Source organism: Vipera ursinii, assembly GCF_947247035.1.
Source record: "Vipera ursinii genome assembly, chromosome: 1".
NCBI lineage: Eukaryota > Metazoa > Chordata > Lepidosauria > Squamata > Viperidae > Vipera > Vipera ursinii.
The window spans coordinates 4,176,492-4,193,499 of record NC_139512.1 but is presented as its reverse complement, the minus strand read 5'-3'; the positions used below and the strand labels follow the sequence as shown (position 1 = coordinate 4,193,499).

General features: G+C 43.7%; 1 protein-coding gene across 3 annotated transcripts in view; it reads right to left on the bottom strand.

Annotated features, from left to right (window-relative positions):
- ATP8B3 (ATPase phospholipid transporting 8B3) overlaps positions 1-17,008 on the bottom strand; it is an 80,406-nt gene that overhangs the window by 20,299 nt on the left and 43,099 nt on the right. For all 3 annotated transcript variants that reach the window (XM_083349527.1, XM_083349526.1, XM_083349528.1), the window contains 6 exons: positions 16,264-16,414; positions 5,567-5,755; positions 4,338-4,450; positions 3,584-3,748; positions 2,882-2,993; positions 560-635 (listed from right to left, as the gene is read on the bottom strand). In XM_083349527.1, the coding sequence (XP_083205653.1) occupies positions 560-635; positions 2,882-2,993; positions 3,584-3,748; positions 4,338-4,450; positions 5,567-5,755; positions 16,264-16,414 (806 nt within the window). The remainder of the gene's footprint in view (positions 1-559; positions 636-2,881; positions 2,994-3,583; positions 3,749-4,337; positions 4,451-5,566; positions 5,756-16,263; positions 16,415-17,008) is intronic.

The following is a 17,008-nucleotide window of genomic DNA, read 5'->3' as shown; positions in this document are numbered from 1 at the left end:
CTTAACAACTGCCTTGCTTAGCAATGGAAACTTTGGCCCCAGTTATAATAATAATAATAAAGTTGGGAGGGACTTTGGAGGTCATCTAGTCCAACCCCCTGCTCAGGCAGGAAACCCTATACCATTTCAGGCAAATGGCTGTCCAGTCTCTTCTTAAAAACTTCCAGTGTTGGAGCATTCACAGCTTCTGGAGGCAGGTTGTTCCACTGGTTAATTGTCATAAGTTGAGGGTTTCCTGTAATATGGGATCTTGCAGTTTTTTGGGGAAAATGTCTGCATGAACTGTACCAAAACTATTCAACAAACACAGTAATATGGGTGCTCAAGTCATTAAGTACCCAATGATTTGAGCATAAGGGAGAGCTAGTTTGGTGTGATGGGCTAGAAACAGAGCTACTATGAGTTTTAGTTCTCCCCTTGACTCCAATTGGCTTCTGTGAACTTAGATCTAAACTTGATCTGGGGTCTCCAAACAACACCTGATTATTTTTCAGTTTGAGTCGCCTCCTTTCCCTTGCCCAACCACAGACAACCAAAGACACCTTTCATATCTCCGTACCTGATTTCGCTCTCCTCCAGAATGGTCATGTCTTCGGAAAGGAGGTGGCAAGCAAACCCAATATTGACAGCAGTTTCTGCAAATGAATAATGAAGACCAAAAATGGCATTAAAAGCTGGAGCGTGACACATTCTCTTCTATTTCTGCTTCCACCCCTGAAATAAGTTTTTTTTTAAAGACTATAGGTAGTCCTCAACTTATGACCACAATGGAGTCTATTGCTCCATTTCTATTGCTAAGGAAGGCAGTTGTTAGGTGAGGATTGGCCTACTTTATGACCTATCTTGCCACAGTTGTTAAATCAATCACTGCAGTTGTTAAGTTAATAACACAATTGTTGAGTGAATCTGGCTTCCTCGTTGACTTTGCTTGTCAGAAAGCTACAAAAGGGGATCACATGACCCCGGGGACACTGTGACCGTCATAAATATGTGCCAGTTGCCAAGTGCTCGAATTTTGATCACGTGTCCATGGGGATGCAACTGTGAAAGATGTTCTCAAGTCACTTTTTTCAGCGCTGTTGTAACTTTGAATGGTCTCTAATTGAATGGTTGATAGTCAAGGACTACCTGTAACTTAAAACAAATGATTTTTCAATACCCATACATGCCTAACATCAAGTCTCGTACAATTAAACGAGATCAAGAAAGCTACACAGAATTCCACAAAAACAGCAACAACTTCTTTTCATCTATTTAAAGCTCTTCAAGAGTACATAAAGAACCCTGGGATCTAACAGGAATTTCCTAACTCCAAGTTAGTGGTCAATTCACAATCTAATCTCTTTCAATGATCTGGAATTCTTCTTCCCAGATTTCTCTCCACCTGGGCTTTAGTTGTGGTTTATGAGATAAGCTGTTAATATATATATTTGTTTTTGTAGATTTTCACGGGTACAGGTATGTTGGTCTTGGCGTATTCAGGTCTTTTCCCGTGTAAGATTTATATATATATATATATATATATATATTATATATATATGAAAAGGGTTATTAAATTTAAGATATTTGGAAATTACTAGAAAATAAGAATGTTATATTGTATTATTAAATTGTGGATGTAGATGGTGAGAACTTAAATAAATAAGACGTGTATCCTGAACACCAGATGTTGTGAGGAATTGTGACAATTGGGCTCATTTAAAACTTGGAAATGATAAATATTAAATGTTAAATTTAAATATCAATGGAAAATGACAACTGGAAAAAAATCACTAGGTTATTGATTGTCTAAAAGACTGAATGTTAAAACAACTAAGATATATATAAACTAAAAACTATTGACAAATGTAAGAAAGTTATTTTTTATTTGATTGACATAATAAGAAATGTATTAACTTAAATATGAGACAGTGTATATTAAAGGGAAAAGAGAGGAAATATTTACTGTAATAGTTTGAGATTTGTACTAATGATATCTGTGTGTAATTGAATTATTGTAACTCAGCCGTCACGTTGCTTTTCAAAGATATAAATGTAACTTTAGAAAATCAATAAAATTTAAAAAAAGAATTGTTTGGTTCCTAAACATCTCTTTTTTTGCAGTCCAATTTGTTCAGAGAAAGATGAACATACAAGTAGTCCTTGACTTACGACCACAACTGAGCCCCAAATTTATGTTGCTAAGCAAGACAGTTTTTAAGTGAATTTTGCCTTATATTAGATCTTTCTTTCCACAGTTGCTAAGTGAATCAGTGCAGTTAGTAACAGGGTTGTTAAGTGACTCTAGCTGCCCTGTTGACTTTGCTCTTTTGAAGGTCGCCAAAGGCGATCACATGACCCCGGGAACACGGCAACCGTCATAAATATGGCTCAGTTGCTTAGTGTCTGAATTTTGATCCCGTGACTATGGAGATGCTGCAACAGTCGTAAGTGTGAAAAACGGTTATAAGTCACTTTTTCCAGTGCTGTTGTAAGTTTGAACAATCACTAAATGAATTCTTTTGAGTCAAGGACCACCTGTATATTTGAAAATACGGATATCTCTATCTAAATGTGTTAAGGGCATAATGAGTAATGCCTTTTAATTTATTTATACCAGGGGCCTTCAAACTTGGCCCTTTTATGACTTGTGGACTTCAACTCCCTGGCTGAGGAATTCTGGGAGTTGAAGTCCACAAGTCATAAAAGGGCCAAGTTTGAAGACCCCTGGTTTATACAGTTAATTTTTCAGATTCTGTGCTTAGCTGCGGGTATGTCTCTTGAAGCAGAATGAAATCATTTGGATGCCTGGAAATCATTTTTCCCTCAGAAAAGAATGTCATTTCTGAAGGATTTTATGGGACTAAAATAAAAATAAAAATGCATGAGTTGGCTGATGTACCTTGCTTATCTCCAGTTAGCACCCACACTTTGATGTCCCCCCTTTTGAGAAGATGAATGGTCTCAGGGACTCCATCTTGTAATTTGTCCTCTATGGCTGTGGCACCCAGAAGCTGAAAGAACAAAACAAGAGTCGATTGAAAATTTCACAATCCAAACTTAACAGTACAAATTTCATAGTACAGTACAGGTAGTCCCAAATGAGCCCAACATTTGAAACTACAGCCATTGGTGTAGCGATCGTTCAAAGTTACAGCATGACTGAAAAAAGTGACTGATGACCATTATTCACACTTACAGCACTTACTTTATTGCAGCATCCCTGTGGTCATGTGGTCCAAATTCGGATGCTTGGCATCTGGCATGTATTTATGACGGCTGCACTGTTGATCCCCTTTTGCTGAGAAGCAAAGTCAATGGGGAAGCCAGATTCACCTAACAACCTTGCTACTGACTTAACAACTGCAGTGATTCACTTAACAACAATGGCAAGAAAGGTTGCAAAATGGAGAAAAACTCAATGAACAACTGTCTTGCTTAGCAATGGAAATCTTGGGGTCCATTGTGGACGTACATTGAGGACAACCTGGTAAAGTTCTTTTCAGCCAAATCAATATCCAATAATGTCAACTCTCAGAAATGGAACAATATCCAAGATCTCACCTTGACTCAGCTGTCAATCCAGACCAAAACCAACATTTACCTGGAGATTCTGCTCAATTTCCTCATATACTGTGTCCAACGCCTGGGCCCGGCCCTGTAATAAGATGCTCGCTGCGTGGTGTTTCTTCTTCCACAGAGCGTACTCCTTTTTATCCAACTCTTTCATAGCCAGGCATAAAGTCCTTAAGGTCTCTGCTGCAAAACTCTGAGGGAGAGGACAAGTGTGGGTTTCTAAGGAGGTAGCATTTGCTGTGAATTTGTGTGCCTATTTATGGCATTCTCATCCAAACTCTCCTCCAGGAACTTCAGCAGTGTACATTGCAGAAGAATAACAGAGTTGGAAGGGACCTGGGAGGTCTCCTAGTCCAACCCCCTACTCCAGCAGGAAACCCTATATCATTTCAGACAAATGGTTGTCCAATCTCTTCTTAACTCAGGATTTTCCCACAGGGTCCCTGGGCGAAGAGCGATTGGCTCAAAATTAAATAGAGAAGTTAGGTGGTGTTGATTGTAATTAAAGCCATCCAGATGACAGCTAAACTGCAAGATTGAAGCCCCTTTTAACATCCGCCGATACACCTAAAAATGGGGTGGAGCTTCAGCTAGATTAGGGGTCTTCAAACGTGGTCCTTTTATGACTTGTGGACTTCTACTCCCAGAATTCCTCAGTCAGGCACGCTGGCTGAGGAATTCTGGGAGTTGAAGTCCACAAGTCATAAAAGGACCAAGTTTGAAAACCTCTGTGCTAGATAATCATGACCCCCAACCTGGCTTTTCTACAATACAAAACTTACATCCAGTGCCTTGATGGTGGAAACTTTGTTGGTCTGGTCACTATGGAGTCTTTCTAGGATCACAGAATCTGCCCCTTTGGTATAAAGCTTGATGCAATCTTCAGGGTCTTGCACTGAGAAAAAGTGATAAGGATATTTATGCAACCCTGCATTTATCTGTTGGTTTGTTTGCTTGCTAGCTTGTTAGATTCACATTGCACTTTTGCTCCAAGCACTCGGTTCTTAGGATAGGTTGACCCAAGTTATATATGAGCTTTCATTGGTGAAGTCAGAACACGCAAACCTGGGTCTTTCTGCTCCTAGACCAGGGATGGTAAATGTTTTGGGCTCAGTGTGTCAAAAATAGAGCCTTGGTGGAGCAGTGGGCTAATGCCTCCTTAAGTAACACCAGCTGCCTGCAATTAGTGCAGGTTCGAGTCCCACCAGGCTCAAGGTTGACTCAGCCTTCCATCCTTCCCAGGTAGGTAAAATGAGGACCCAGATTGTTGGGGGCAATTAAGCTGACTTTGTAATAATGCCGCTTGGGGGTGTGTGTGAAAGCCCTAATAAGCAGGCATATACATAGAATGAAGGCTACTGCTAAGCTTGTAAGCCGCCCTGAGTCTTCGGAGAAGGGCGGGATATAAATGGAATTAAAATAAAAATAAATAAAAATAAAAATTCAGAAAATGCCTAACTTCACTTTGCTGGCATGTCACACAACCTACTCATCTCCAACAAAAAAAACAACAATTCTCTATCTCCCACCAGTCAGTTAGAACTGAAGAAGCTTCTTGGATGAGAAGCGAAATGTTTTCAAAGCAAAAACCAAGGAGGTCCAGTTGCCTATTGGAAAAAGCACCTTTGGAATATCTCCCGGCTTATTTTGTCTTAAAACAATTAAATTTAATTTTAATTTATCCCAATTCAGTAGCAGGTAAGGAGTAAACATGGAGGCACAGACAAAAAAAAATCCTTATCTGCTGCCTTCACTTTTCCTCTGCCAATTTTGGCTCAGATTTTAAGGCAGTTTTGTTTCTCACCAGATTTACATAGTTGTATTAATTTATACACCATCACTTCCGATGGTTCTAAGCTGCTTTCAATAAAATAGATGCGTCTGCCTAATCCTCCTTAAAAAGAAATTCTCCAGTTTTTAAAAAGATGTTCTTTCCAATCCTGCACATTTGCCCAAATACCTTGCAGCTCAGCAAAAATATGCACAGAGTATCAGAAGAGTCCATACTTACCTAAAACAGACATTCGTTTTCTTACACTGTTGAAATCTAGCAATGCCAGCACCTTGTAAGTCCGTTGTATGCCCAGCTCACTTATTGTGATGCTATCTTGAGTGCGGGAGAGAAAAACATACCCCAGATTTCTGGCAGCTGTTACCAGGGCTTCTTCATCTGGTGAAGCAGCTTGGTAAACAAGCTCATCTAAGAACAAAAAGATTAGACCATGATCGAAAGAGTGTCCCAGAAGTTTAATGAAAAGGACGAGGGGTGACGTGATAGCAGTGTACCAATATCTCAGGGGCAGCCACAAAGAAGGTGGGATCAACCTATTCTCCAAAACACCTGAAGGCAGAACAAGAAGCAATGGATGGAAACTAATCAAGGAGAGAACCAATCTAGATCTAGGGAGAAATTTCCTAACAGTGAGAAAAATTACAAAAATTACAATTAAAATAACAGAAAAATCTTGCCTTCAGAAGTTGTGGGTACTGCATCACTGGAGGTTTTTAAGAAGAGATTGGACAACCCTTTGTCTGGAATGGTATTAGGGTTTCCTGCTTGAGCAGGGGCTGGACTAGAAGACCTCCAAGTTCCCTTCCAACTCCATTATTCTATTACACTGTTGTTCTGTTAAATTCAGTCCAGATTAGGAATCTGAACATTTTTTCCCCAAACATGTTAAGTTCAATTTTGGGAACTTCTGCATAGAAAATAGTCTTTGTGTTAACGTTTGTACATATTTTAGTGAAAATGATGGATTTAAAACAAAGACATTCTTGTTTGCAAACACACCCAAATCTATCATTGCAAATAGTCCTCGAATTACAACCACAATTGGGATTGGAATTTCTGTTGTGAAACAAGGGACAGTTGTTAAGTGAGTTATGCCCAGTTTTATGTTATTATTTTTTTTGCATGGTTGTTAAGCGAATCTGTGTAGTTGTGAATTGAATCATGTGGTCGTTAAGCAAATCTAGCTTTCCCCATTGACTTTGCTTGTTGGAAAAGAGCTGGGAAAGTCGCAAAGGGCAATCACGTGGCCCTGGGATCCTGCAACGATCAAAAATACGTTCGTGTTGCCAAGCATCCGAATTTTGATCATGGGGGTGCTGCAAAACAGTCATAAATGCAAGGACCAGTCGTAAGTCACTGTTTTCAGCACTGGGGTTAACTTTGAACAGTCTGTTGTAATTGAGAATTACCTGCACTGCATTCCAATTACATTTGCCTAATGTAAGTTTTGCAAATCCATATGCAACCCATTCCCAATGGTTTCGGAGCAGCTAATAAACCAGGTAAACGTATGAAACCCAGGCATTAAAAGCATATCATTGTCACTGACCAATGGAGCTCGCTGGAGCTCTTGAGAACTGGAGCCCAAACCACACTGAAGGTCCCTTCTGAATCTTATTAGAAATGCCAAAAACTGCTTCACGGATTAATGCAAATATTTGTGCCTTGGTGGAGCAGTGGGCTAATGCCTCCTTAAGTAACACCAGCTGCCTACAATTAGTGCAGGTTCGAGTCCCACCAGGCTCAAGGTTGACTCAGCCTTCCATCTTTCCGAGGTAGGTAAAATGAGGACCCAGATTTTAAATTTTTAAATTTTTAAATTTTTATTACATTTATATCCCGCCCTTCTCCGAAGACTCAGGGCGGCTTACAAGCTTAGCAGTAGCCTTCATTCTATGTATATGCCTGCTTGTTAGGGCTTTCACACACACCCCAAACAGCATTACTACAAAGTCAGCTTATTGCCCCCAACAATCTGGGTCCTCATTTTACCTACCTTGGAAGGATGGAAGGCTGAGTCAACCTTGAGCCTGGTGGGACTCGAACCTGCATTAATTGCAGGCAGCTGGTGTTACTTAAGGAGGCATTAGCCCACTGCTCCACCAAGGCTCTTGTTGGGGGCAATAAGCTGACTTTGTAATAATGCCGCTTGGGGGGGGGCGAAAGCCCTAATAAGCAGGCATATACATAGAATGAAGGCTACTGCTAAGCACATTGATTTGTGCTTTAGATTGTAAACCGCCCTGAGTCTTCGGAGAAGGGCGGGATATAAATGGGATTAAAAAACAAAACAAAACAAAACACCAGTAGATGCTGTTATTTTTGTGTGTGTTGAAAATGGATGACACTGCAAATCATTAGTGATGCTTCTAGAGCAGACACAGATGTTGAACCCAAGTGGTTAAGAGAATTCCATAACACCCTTTCAAGATAACAATGACAGTAGCACTTAGTCTTATATACCGCTTTTTAGTTCTTTACAGTCCTCTCTAAGTGGTTTACAAAGTCAGCCTATTAGCTCCCCACCCCCACCCCCCACAACAATCTGGATCCTCATTTTACTAAACTCGGAAGGATGGAAGGCTGAGTCAACCTCGAGCCCATAAGGATCGAACAGCTGGCAGTGGGCAGAGTTAACCTGCAATATTGCATTCTAACTACTGCACCACCTCAGCTCCTCTTTTAAAGATAATGTGGATGGTTATTGTTTTGTTGTTGTTGTTGTTGTTTTATACTGTTTTTTTATTGTTTGCTAGCCATCCAGAGTCACTGAGAATGAGTGGGCAGCCATATGAAACTTCTAAATACTGTAAATAAATTGCAGAATCCAATCTGGGTCGGTCAACCGGACCAGAAGAGGTTTAGTCTTCTGAGGTTCCGGACTCGTGCTGGGGCCCATTCTGAGGGAATTTCTCTCTAGCAGAATGTATGACCCATTCTGGCAGAGAGAGGTTCCCTGAGGCTGGGCTCCAACATAGGTCCGAAAGCTCAGGAGACTAAAGTTCTGGTTCCTTGACCGACCCAGATTGGATCCTATGCTAAAGTTCCTTTAGTGACCATTCAAAATTACAACGGCACTCAACAAAGTGACTTATGATCATTTTTCACACTTACAGCTGTTGCAGCATCCCCTTGGTCACGTGATCAAAATTCAGGCGCTTGACAACTGACTCACATTTATGTCCGGTGCAGTGTCCCGGAGTCATGTGATCCCCTTTTGCGACCTTCTGACCAGCAAAGTCAATGAGGAAGCCAGATTCGCTTAACAACTGTGGCATGTAAAGTCATAGGTAAAGGTAAAGGTTCCCCCGCACATGCATGCTAGCCGTTTCCGACTCTAGGGGCCGGTGCTCATCTCCATTTCAAAGCTGAAGAGCCAGCGCTTGTCTGAGGACGTCTCCGTGGTCATGTGGCTGGCATGACTAGACGCCAAAGGCTCACGGAACGCTGTTACCTTCCCACCGTAGTGGTCCCTATTTTTCTACTTGCATTTTTATGTGCTTTCGAACTGCTAGGTTGGCAGAAGCTGGGACGAGTAACAGGCGCTCACTCTGTTACGTGGCACTCGGGATTCGACCCGCCAAACTGCCGATCTTCTGATCGACAAGCTCAGCGTCCTAACCCACTGAGCTACCGTGTCCCTTATGTAAAGTCATAAAATGGGGCAAAATTCACTTAACAAATATCTCACTTAGAAACAAAAATCTGGGGCTCAATTGTGGTCATAAGTCAAGGACTACCTGTATTATCCTGGGACGTGTATATTTGCCTTCCTTCATAAAATCAATCCATCAATCATCCTACTGCTTCCTGGGGGATCGTGGGTAACCTTCTGCTTTAGATGGGTATAAGCAAGAGAACTGATTTCACCAGCACCTATTTACTACATCTCCCCCTTCTGTGCTCACTACAATAAAGCAGAAAATATGTAGGAACTATTGGCTTGCCATTGTAACAAATGAAGTGTACTTGAAATATTCTGACCTTGTAAAACATTTTAAATCTTAGAGGGAAAAAAGGTCTGGGCTAGCAACCTTTTTTCAAGGAAACCCACTTGAGGTTTATGCTGGCATCTTTAGATATCTTACCTTTTATTCTTCCTGACTTTCAAAACCTCGAGTGTATTTTTTTTATTATTTCTGCTGTGGCTGTTCTTGGGCTATTAACGGTTGCCAGGAATTGTTGTTTTTATTATTGCTCCTTTATAGTGTCTTGTAAACCATTTCACAAATGTTTAGTTGAAAGGCAATAAAAACCCTCACAGGATTAGACTGAACATAAAAAGTGTGTATGTGTTGTGGGGGTGATCGGGAAGCCATCTATGCTTCTCTCGGAGCCTTTGATAATAGAATAAATACACAGAAACCATCCTATGATTCTTCAGATGCTGTGATGTGTCCATAACTACCCTGATCAGAATTGTGCAAGCCTTAGAATTCTCTGCAATATTTCATGAAAGTGAAAGTTGGACTTTGAAGAAGCAAGAAGGGAAGAGTATTGACGCTTTTGAACTTTGGTGTTGTGGAAGACTCCTGAGAATTTTGTGGACAGCCAAGAAAATAAACAAATGGCTCATTGAACAAATCTCTCTCAAGACACGAATGGCCAGGTTCAAATGATCCTACTTGGAATACATTATGTCTGTAGAAGGCTTTAATGCTGAGAAAGGTAGACTGAGAATATTACATCTACATAGAGAGACTCATGCAGTGAGGTACTCCAAGACTCTGTCTATACTCTTCAACATCTTCCTAAACATCCCAAAAGAGCTTTTTCCAAAGGAAACTGGACTTTGTTTTTCCTTGAAGACATCTTGCTTCTCATCCAAGAAGCTTCTTCAGTTCAGAACTGAAGCAGTTTCGGGACAACCATGACCTGGATGACTGAGAATCTCATTCAAAAATGACTCAGATGAGGGGATAGAACTCATCAAATTTGCAGATAACACCGAGCTGGGGAGAATAGTTAGCACTTTAAGATAGGCTTAAGATTCAGAAAGATCGTGACAGAGTTGAACACTGGGACCTATCCAACAAAATGTAATTCAGTGGTGAGAAAAATGTTTTAAACTTAGACAAGAAAAACCAAATGAACAGGTACAGAATAGGTGATGCCTTGCTCAACAGTAAGAACTGGAGAGGGAGTTAGAGGTCCTGGTGGATAATAACTTAAGTTGCAGGAACTGGGTATGTCTATTTAACAAAAAGAAGGACTAGAGATGACATGATAGTAGTGTTCCAATATCTAAGGGGGTGCCACAAAGAAGAGGATGGGGTCAAGCTATTCTCCAAAGTATCTGAAGGCAGGACAAGAAGCACTGGATGGAAGATAATCAAGGAGAGAAGCAACCTAGAACTAAGAAGAACTTTTCTGATGGTTAGAACAAATAATCAGTGGAACAACTTGCTTCCAGAAGTTGTGAATGCTCCAACACTTGAGGTTTTAAAGAAGAGATTGGACAACCACTTTCTGAAATGGTATAGGGCCTCCTGCTTGAACAGGGGGTTGGACTAGAAGACCTCCAAGGTCGCTTCCAATTCTGTTATTCTGTTAAGTATGGGTCAGCAGTATGTTGCAACCACCAAAAAAGCCAATGGAGTGTATGAACAGGGATGCAGCATCGAGATAATGGGAAGTGTTAATACTTGAAGGCAAGGCAAGAACCAGTGGATGGAAGAGCAAAGCTTGAACGAAGGAAGAATTTCCTGATTGTGAGAATTATTAAGCTTTGGCTTAATAATGTAGTTGAGGGGGTTACAGCACTGAAGGTTTTCAAGAAAAGATAGGGCAACCATTTATCCAAAATGGTAGGAGGACTCTGAGCTGGGAGTTGGAGGAGAAGACCTTCAAGATCCCTTCCAACCCTTTGATTCTAAACTTCACAATAGCATATTCTGTTACTTTGAAGTTTGATTTCTGCTGGTGCAGAGGTGTTATAATGACTTGTCATAAATACTGTTCTTGACACAGGTACAATAACCATACCTGTTGCCAACACCTGTTTTGTTCCTCAAAACAAAACTGTATTTCTTTCAGCATTTTTTGTAACTTGGGGAGGCACCCTCTTTTGTCATACCTCAGCTGTACAGGTAATCAGATTAGAAAGAGAAAGGGAGGCTCAAGTGTCATTGAATTAATTGAAGTTTCAACAGAAGATTTTAATATCTTCATATCTAATGTCAAGCAATGCCAGCCCTAGCAATGAAATGCTGTCAAGCAAATCAGATGGTTCAGATGCCAATACAAGAACCAAAACAGGGGACATCTTTTTCAGTGAAATGGGTTCTGCCTCTCACCAGTATGCTCAAAAGACCTACTGGCTTCTTGGAAAAGTGGCAAATACATATCTGAAGTGTTTCTGGGACATAGCTTAGACCAGGGGTCTTCAAACATGGCTTGTGGACTTTATGACTTGTGGACTTCAACTTCCAGAATTCCTCAGCCAAGGAGTTGAAGTTCACAAGTCATAAAAGGGCCAAGTTTGAAGACCCCTGGCTTAGACATTCCAGCCCTTCCAGTCCCCATCTGAACTTTCTGTCTGAGTACAGGCTGTCTCTCTGCTGAGGTCAACTTAAATCTTTTCCTGAAGATCACAGCAGAACCTGAAGCCCACATAAACTCTACTCTTTGGGGGTGCGAGTGGACTCAGTATCCAAAGACGAGAGCCATTTTGGCCTAGTGGTTAAGGCACCAGGCTAGAAAGCGGGAGACCATGAATTCAAGTCCTGCCTTAGTCATGAAAGCAAGCTGGGTGATCTTAGCCCAGTCATTCCCTTTGAGCCCAACCCACTTCACAAGATTGTTATTGTGGGGGAAAATAAGTTATTTGTAAAAACAGTAAAGGCGGGTGTAGTGTATGCAGCTTAGCATACATGTGTGACCGCTACTGAAGGAGGCGCGGAGCTGGACAGCTCCGGGCAGGAACAGCGTTTGGCGGAAAAGCAGGATTTAAAGGGATTGGCTGACCCGAAGCAGGGTTTTAACTCTATTGGCCAGGTATTCACCTGGCCAGGTATAAAGGTGACGGGTACCCTTTGTTCCTCCATTCTGTACCACGTTTCCCTCCTAATAAAGTCATGCACGCTTGAACTCTGAGTCTCTGTGATCCTCGAACCCGACACAACAATTGGCAACGAAGGTGGGATCCTGTTCCAAAGGGCAGTAGGACATCCCATCTGGCAGGGAATCATCGCCTGAAGCGGAACAGGATTGATTGGATCACTCGAGATGTCTCAGGACGGTCAGGCTCCCATGGCTCAGGTCGGTCAAGCCCCCATGGCACCAGTCGGGCTAGGCAGAAGCTGCTGGCCAGACCAGGGCTGACTCTCAAGCAAGTGCAGGAGGAAGTACTGGCCTGGGAGCTAGCTGAGAAGCCAGAGCCGACTGAGACCAACCGAGGAAATCAGAGTATCACCGTCCATCAGACACACGGGGCCAGAGGGAGCAGCACAGGTGATCTGGAGACGGAGGTGGGCGCGCTACAGCTCAGAGACAGCGTGATAGCCTGAGGGGTCAATGGGCCGCAGCTGCGGCCAACAGCCAGGACAGGAAATGCTCCGGTTGTAAGTGTGGCTCGACCAAGCAGAAATGTGCCGGCTGTGGGGGGAACCATCATCGTTCCGCATGCAAGTTCAGAAAGGCCAAATGTTGAGTGTGTGGCAAGACGGGACACATTGCGTCCATTTGCCGAAGTCGGAACCAGGACACGCTGCACGAGGTGGATGCTGAAGCTCACCTGGCATCAGGTACTGGGGCTCCGAAACACACCGTGTCCATCAGCCACACAGAGAGCAGAGGAGCAGTGTGTAATACGGGGGCTCGACAATCACTCACCCCCAAAATTAAGCTAGTGGTGCCTCTCCAAGGGGTTCCCTGTAAAAATGGAGCTGGATTCTGGCTCTGCTGTCTCAGTCATTTCGTACGAGACCTATAAGTTAATTTGCAGCCGGAGCGGCCAGCGGGTTCCCTTGAGACCATCTAGCATCACCCTCACCGATTTCCAGAATTCCCCAATACAAGTCCGGGGGGAGGCTACTTTTCCTGTGAGGTACAGGGAGTTCCAGGGGCCCTTGGACGTCCTAGTGGTCAAGGGACAAAGGACTAGCTTGCTGGGGTTGAGCTGGTTCAAAGCGCTGGGAATTCACATTATCGGAATTCACCAGACACAGTCCCAAGTGCAAAGCATCGAATCCGTGTGTAAGGCTTTTGCAGACGTGTTCGATGGAATGCTGGGAAGATACACAGGTCCACCAATTACATTCAAATTGAACCCTAACATACAACCCATTAAAACAGACATGTCAAACACAAGGCCCGGGGGCCGGATCCGGCCCGCGAAGTGGTTTCATGTGGCCCGCGAAGCCATCCTGGAAACAGTGAGGGAACGGCCCCCACTGCCTTGGCCCTGGCCCAGAGACCCTCCTTCCGCCAAAGACCCTCAGATCTGTCCCACTCCTGCCCAGGCCCCCATAGGCACCCTTGATGCGAACGAGGTAGAGCTGGCCACGCCCACCCAGTAGGCCATACGCACTCTAGCCACGCCCACCCAGTAGGCCACGCCCACCCTCGCCATACCCACCTGGCCCCCTGAGGACAACCGCAATGCTGATGTGGCCCTCAATGAAATTGAGTTTGACAACCCTGCATTAAAATAAAGCCACGGAGGGTACCGTTTGCATTAAAACACAAAATTGAGCGGGAACTCGACAAGCTCATGGTGCAGGGGGTGCTGCATCCAGTCGAGGAAGCAGAGTGGGAAACCCCCATTGTCACGCCTCTCAAGGCAAACGGTGACGTCAGAATTTGTGCTGATTATAAATGCTCAATCAATAAAGCGTTAAACCCACATGCATACACCGTGCCTACGGTCAGCAGCATCCTCGCATCACTCCAGGGAGGTGCGATCTTCGCCAAGCTGGATCTTGCTCAGGCTTACTTACAGCTCCCGGTCAGCCCAGAGACCGCCGCTGCACAAAGAATAGTCACCCACAAGGGGGCGTTCCGGGTAGACCAGTTGCAGTTTGGAGTTAGCGTAGCTCCAGGCATCTTTCAAGAGGTGATGGAGCGTACACTAAAGGGTATAACGGGAGTCTGCCAATACTTTGACGATGTTCTTATAGCAGGGGACTCAGAGGAGGTTCTGGCAGAACGTCTGCAGGCAGTTTTGGGAAGATTCTGTGCTGCTGGCCTTAAGCTCAAGAGGGATAAGTGCAGCATTGGGGTGCCAGAGACAGAATTTTGGGGGTTTAGAATTGATGCTCAGGGAGTTCACCCCACAGCATCTAAGGTGAAAGCAATCAAAGAGGCACCCACGCCAAAAAATAAAGCGGAGTTGCAAGCCTTCCTGGGGTTACTTAACTTTTATCACGCTTTTTTACCCCACAAGGCATCTATTGCTGAACCTTTGCACAGGTTATTGGACAAACACTCCACATGGAACTGGACAAAAACACATGATTACAGCTTCCTGGCACTAAAAAACCTCCTGGCAAGCAATGCCACCATTACCCATTTCATAGAAACCAAACCAATTTGCATTGCTTGTGATGCATCCCCCTATGGAGTGGGGGCTGTATTGAGCCACCTGGAAGAGGATGGCAGACAAGTCCCTATTGCTTATTACTCTAGGACGTTGTCAGCAGCGGAGAGGAATTATGCACAAATAGACAAGGAAGCCCTGGCAATAGTTGCTGGAGTAAAGAATTTCCACAACTATTTGTATGGTAGGGATTTCACTATTTTTACAGATCATAAACCATTACTTGGTCTGTTCACCACAGACAAGCAAACCCCACATATCATGTCACCCAGAATGCTCCGGTGGTCCATTTTCCTTTCAGCCTACTCCTGTAAACTAGTACACAAGCTGGGCAAGGAAATGGGCCATGCTGACGGCCTAAGCAGACTGCCCTTAAACAATACGGAACCAGACCCAGCACCTGCAGCTCAAATACTGAACATTCAGGATCTGCCAGAGTGTCCTCTCAGTGCCACTGACATCGCAGCTGAAATGGCAACAGATAAAATATTAAGTAGGGTCCATATGTGGGTGACCACGGGGTGGCAAGACAAATCTCCTGGGCCAGAATTCATGGCATATTTCACCAGGTGGCACGAGTTATCATCACACAGGGGCTGCCTATTGTGGGGTTGCAGGGTCATCATACCTCACACATTGAGACACAAGGTGTTACACTCATTACACGAGGGTCACCCTGGGTAGTGCGGATGAAGGTGTTGGCAAGAAGTTATCTGTGGTGGCCAGGCCTGGACAAGGATATTGAGAACCAGGTAGCAGGCTGCTACACCTGCCAAAGATTGTGGCCACCACAGCCGCATGCCCCAGTCCACAAATGGGAAGAAGCACACACACCCTGGTCCAGGATTCACATCGATTATGCTGGCCCCTTGCACAATCAATCATTCTTGGTAGTGGTTGACAGTCACTCCAAATGTTTAGAGGTGATACCTGTCAGTAGCATGACCACAACAGGGACAGTCCAGGTGCTCTTGGGGCTATTTGCCACTCATGGTCTTCCTAATGTATTGGTCTCTGATAACGGTCCACAATTTACCTCCTCGGAATTCCAGGCCTTTCTGAAGACCCATGGGATTAGACATGTCACCTCTGCTCCCTTTCACCCTTCGACTAATGGCTTGGCTGAGTGCATGGTGCGCACCACAAAAGATGCATTGAAGCGCATCATCCAAGGAAACTGGAAACGCTTGAAGTCTGAGTCTCTGTGATCCTTGAACCCGACACAACAGCGGGATACAAAGTTTAAGACACCCCCCCCCCAAGTGCTAGAGATAAACTTTTTTGTTACCTCCAGTCCCGGCCTGTTCTAGCTTCACTCATGACCATCTCCTACAAAACTGAGATGACTAAAAGTAGAATCAACTACTAGTCTACTCACTTTCTTTCTCCTCCACCATGACGGTGTGACACAGGGCAATTAACCGCATGTATTCCCTCACAATCGGGTCCTGGTTATGCCGGATGGTATCCAAAAGCAACTGATCATGAAATTCCAGTTTCTTGTCTATGTATTTGTTCCAGCTCAAATCCTTGGGGAAAAAGACAAACAAGGGTTAGCGATGAGCTTGGAAACCACCAGGATAATTTCCCCATTTATATTGGTTGGCTCTGAAACTGTGTAAACCCACATCTTGGGAGTGTCTATGGAGATTTTCAACCATCAAGGTCATCATGGTTGTCCCAAAGATGCTTTTTCCAAAAGGCAACTGGAATTTCTTGGTGGTTTTTTTTCCTTTGAAAAGATTTCACTTTTCATCCAGGAAGCTTCTTCAGTTCAGAACTTCAGAAGAAGAACTGGAGAAGCTTCCTGGATGAGAAGTGAAACATTTTCAAAGAAAAAGCCAAGGAAGTCCAGTTTCCTCATGGAAAAAGGACCTTTGGGACCACATCTTGGGAAGGAGGGGGAAAAAAAACATAAGAGTTCAGGGGTGGGGGGGGGCACTTTCTTTGCCTGAGGCTCACTTCCTTGTCAGAGGTTCTCAGGACACAGGAGCATCACTGGATGGATTGTTGCTCAAATATTTTGCTCAGTTTTGAAGCTCTTTCACTTCCTATAGCCTTTTGTTTACACCCTTATTTTGGGGCGTGGAGGGATATAAACAGAACGACAATTGCAGAGCTGA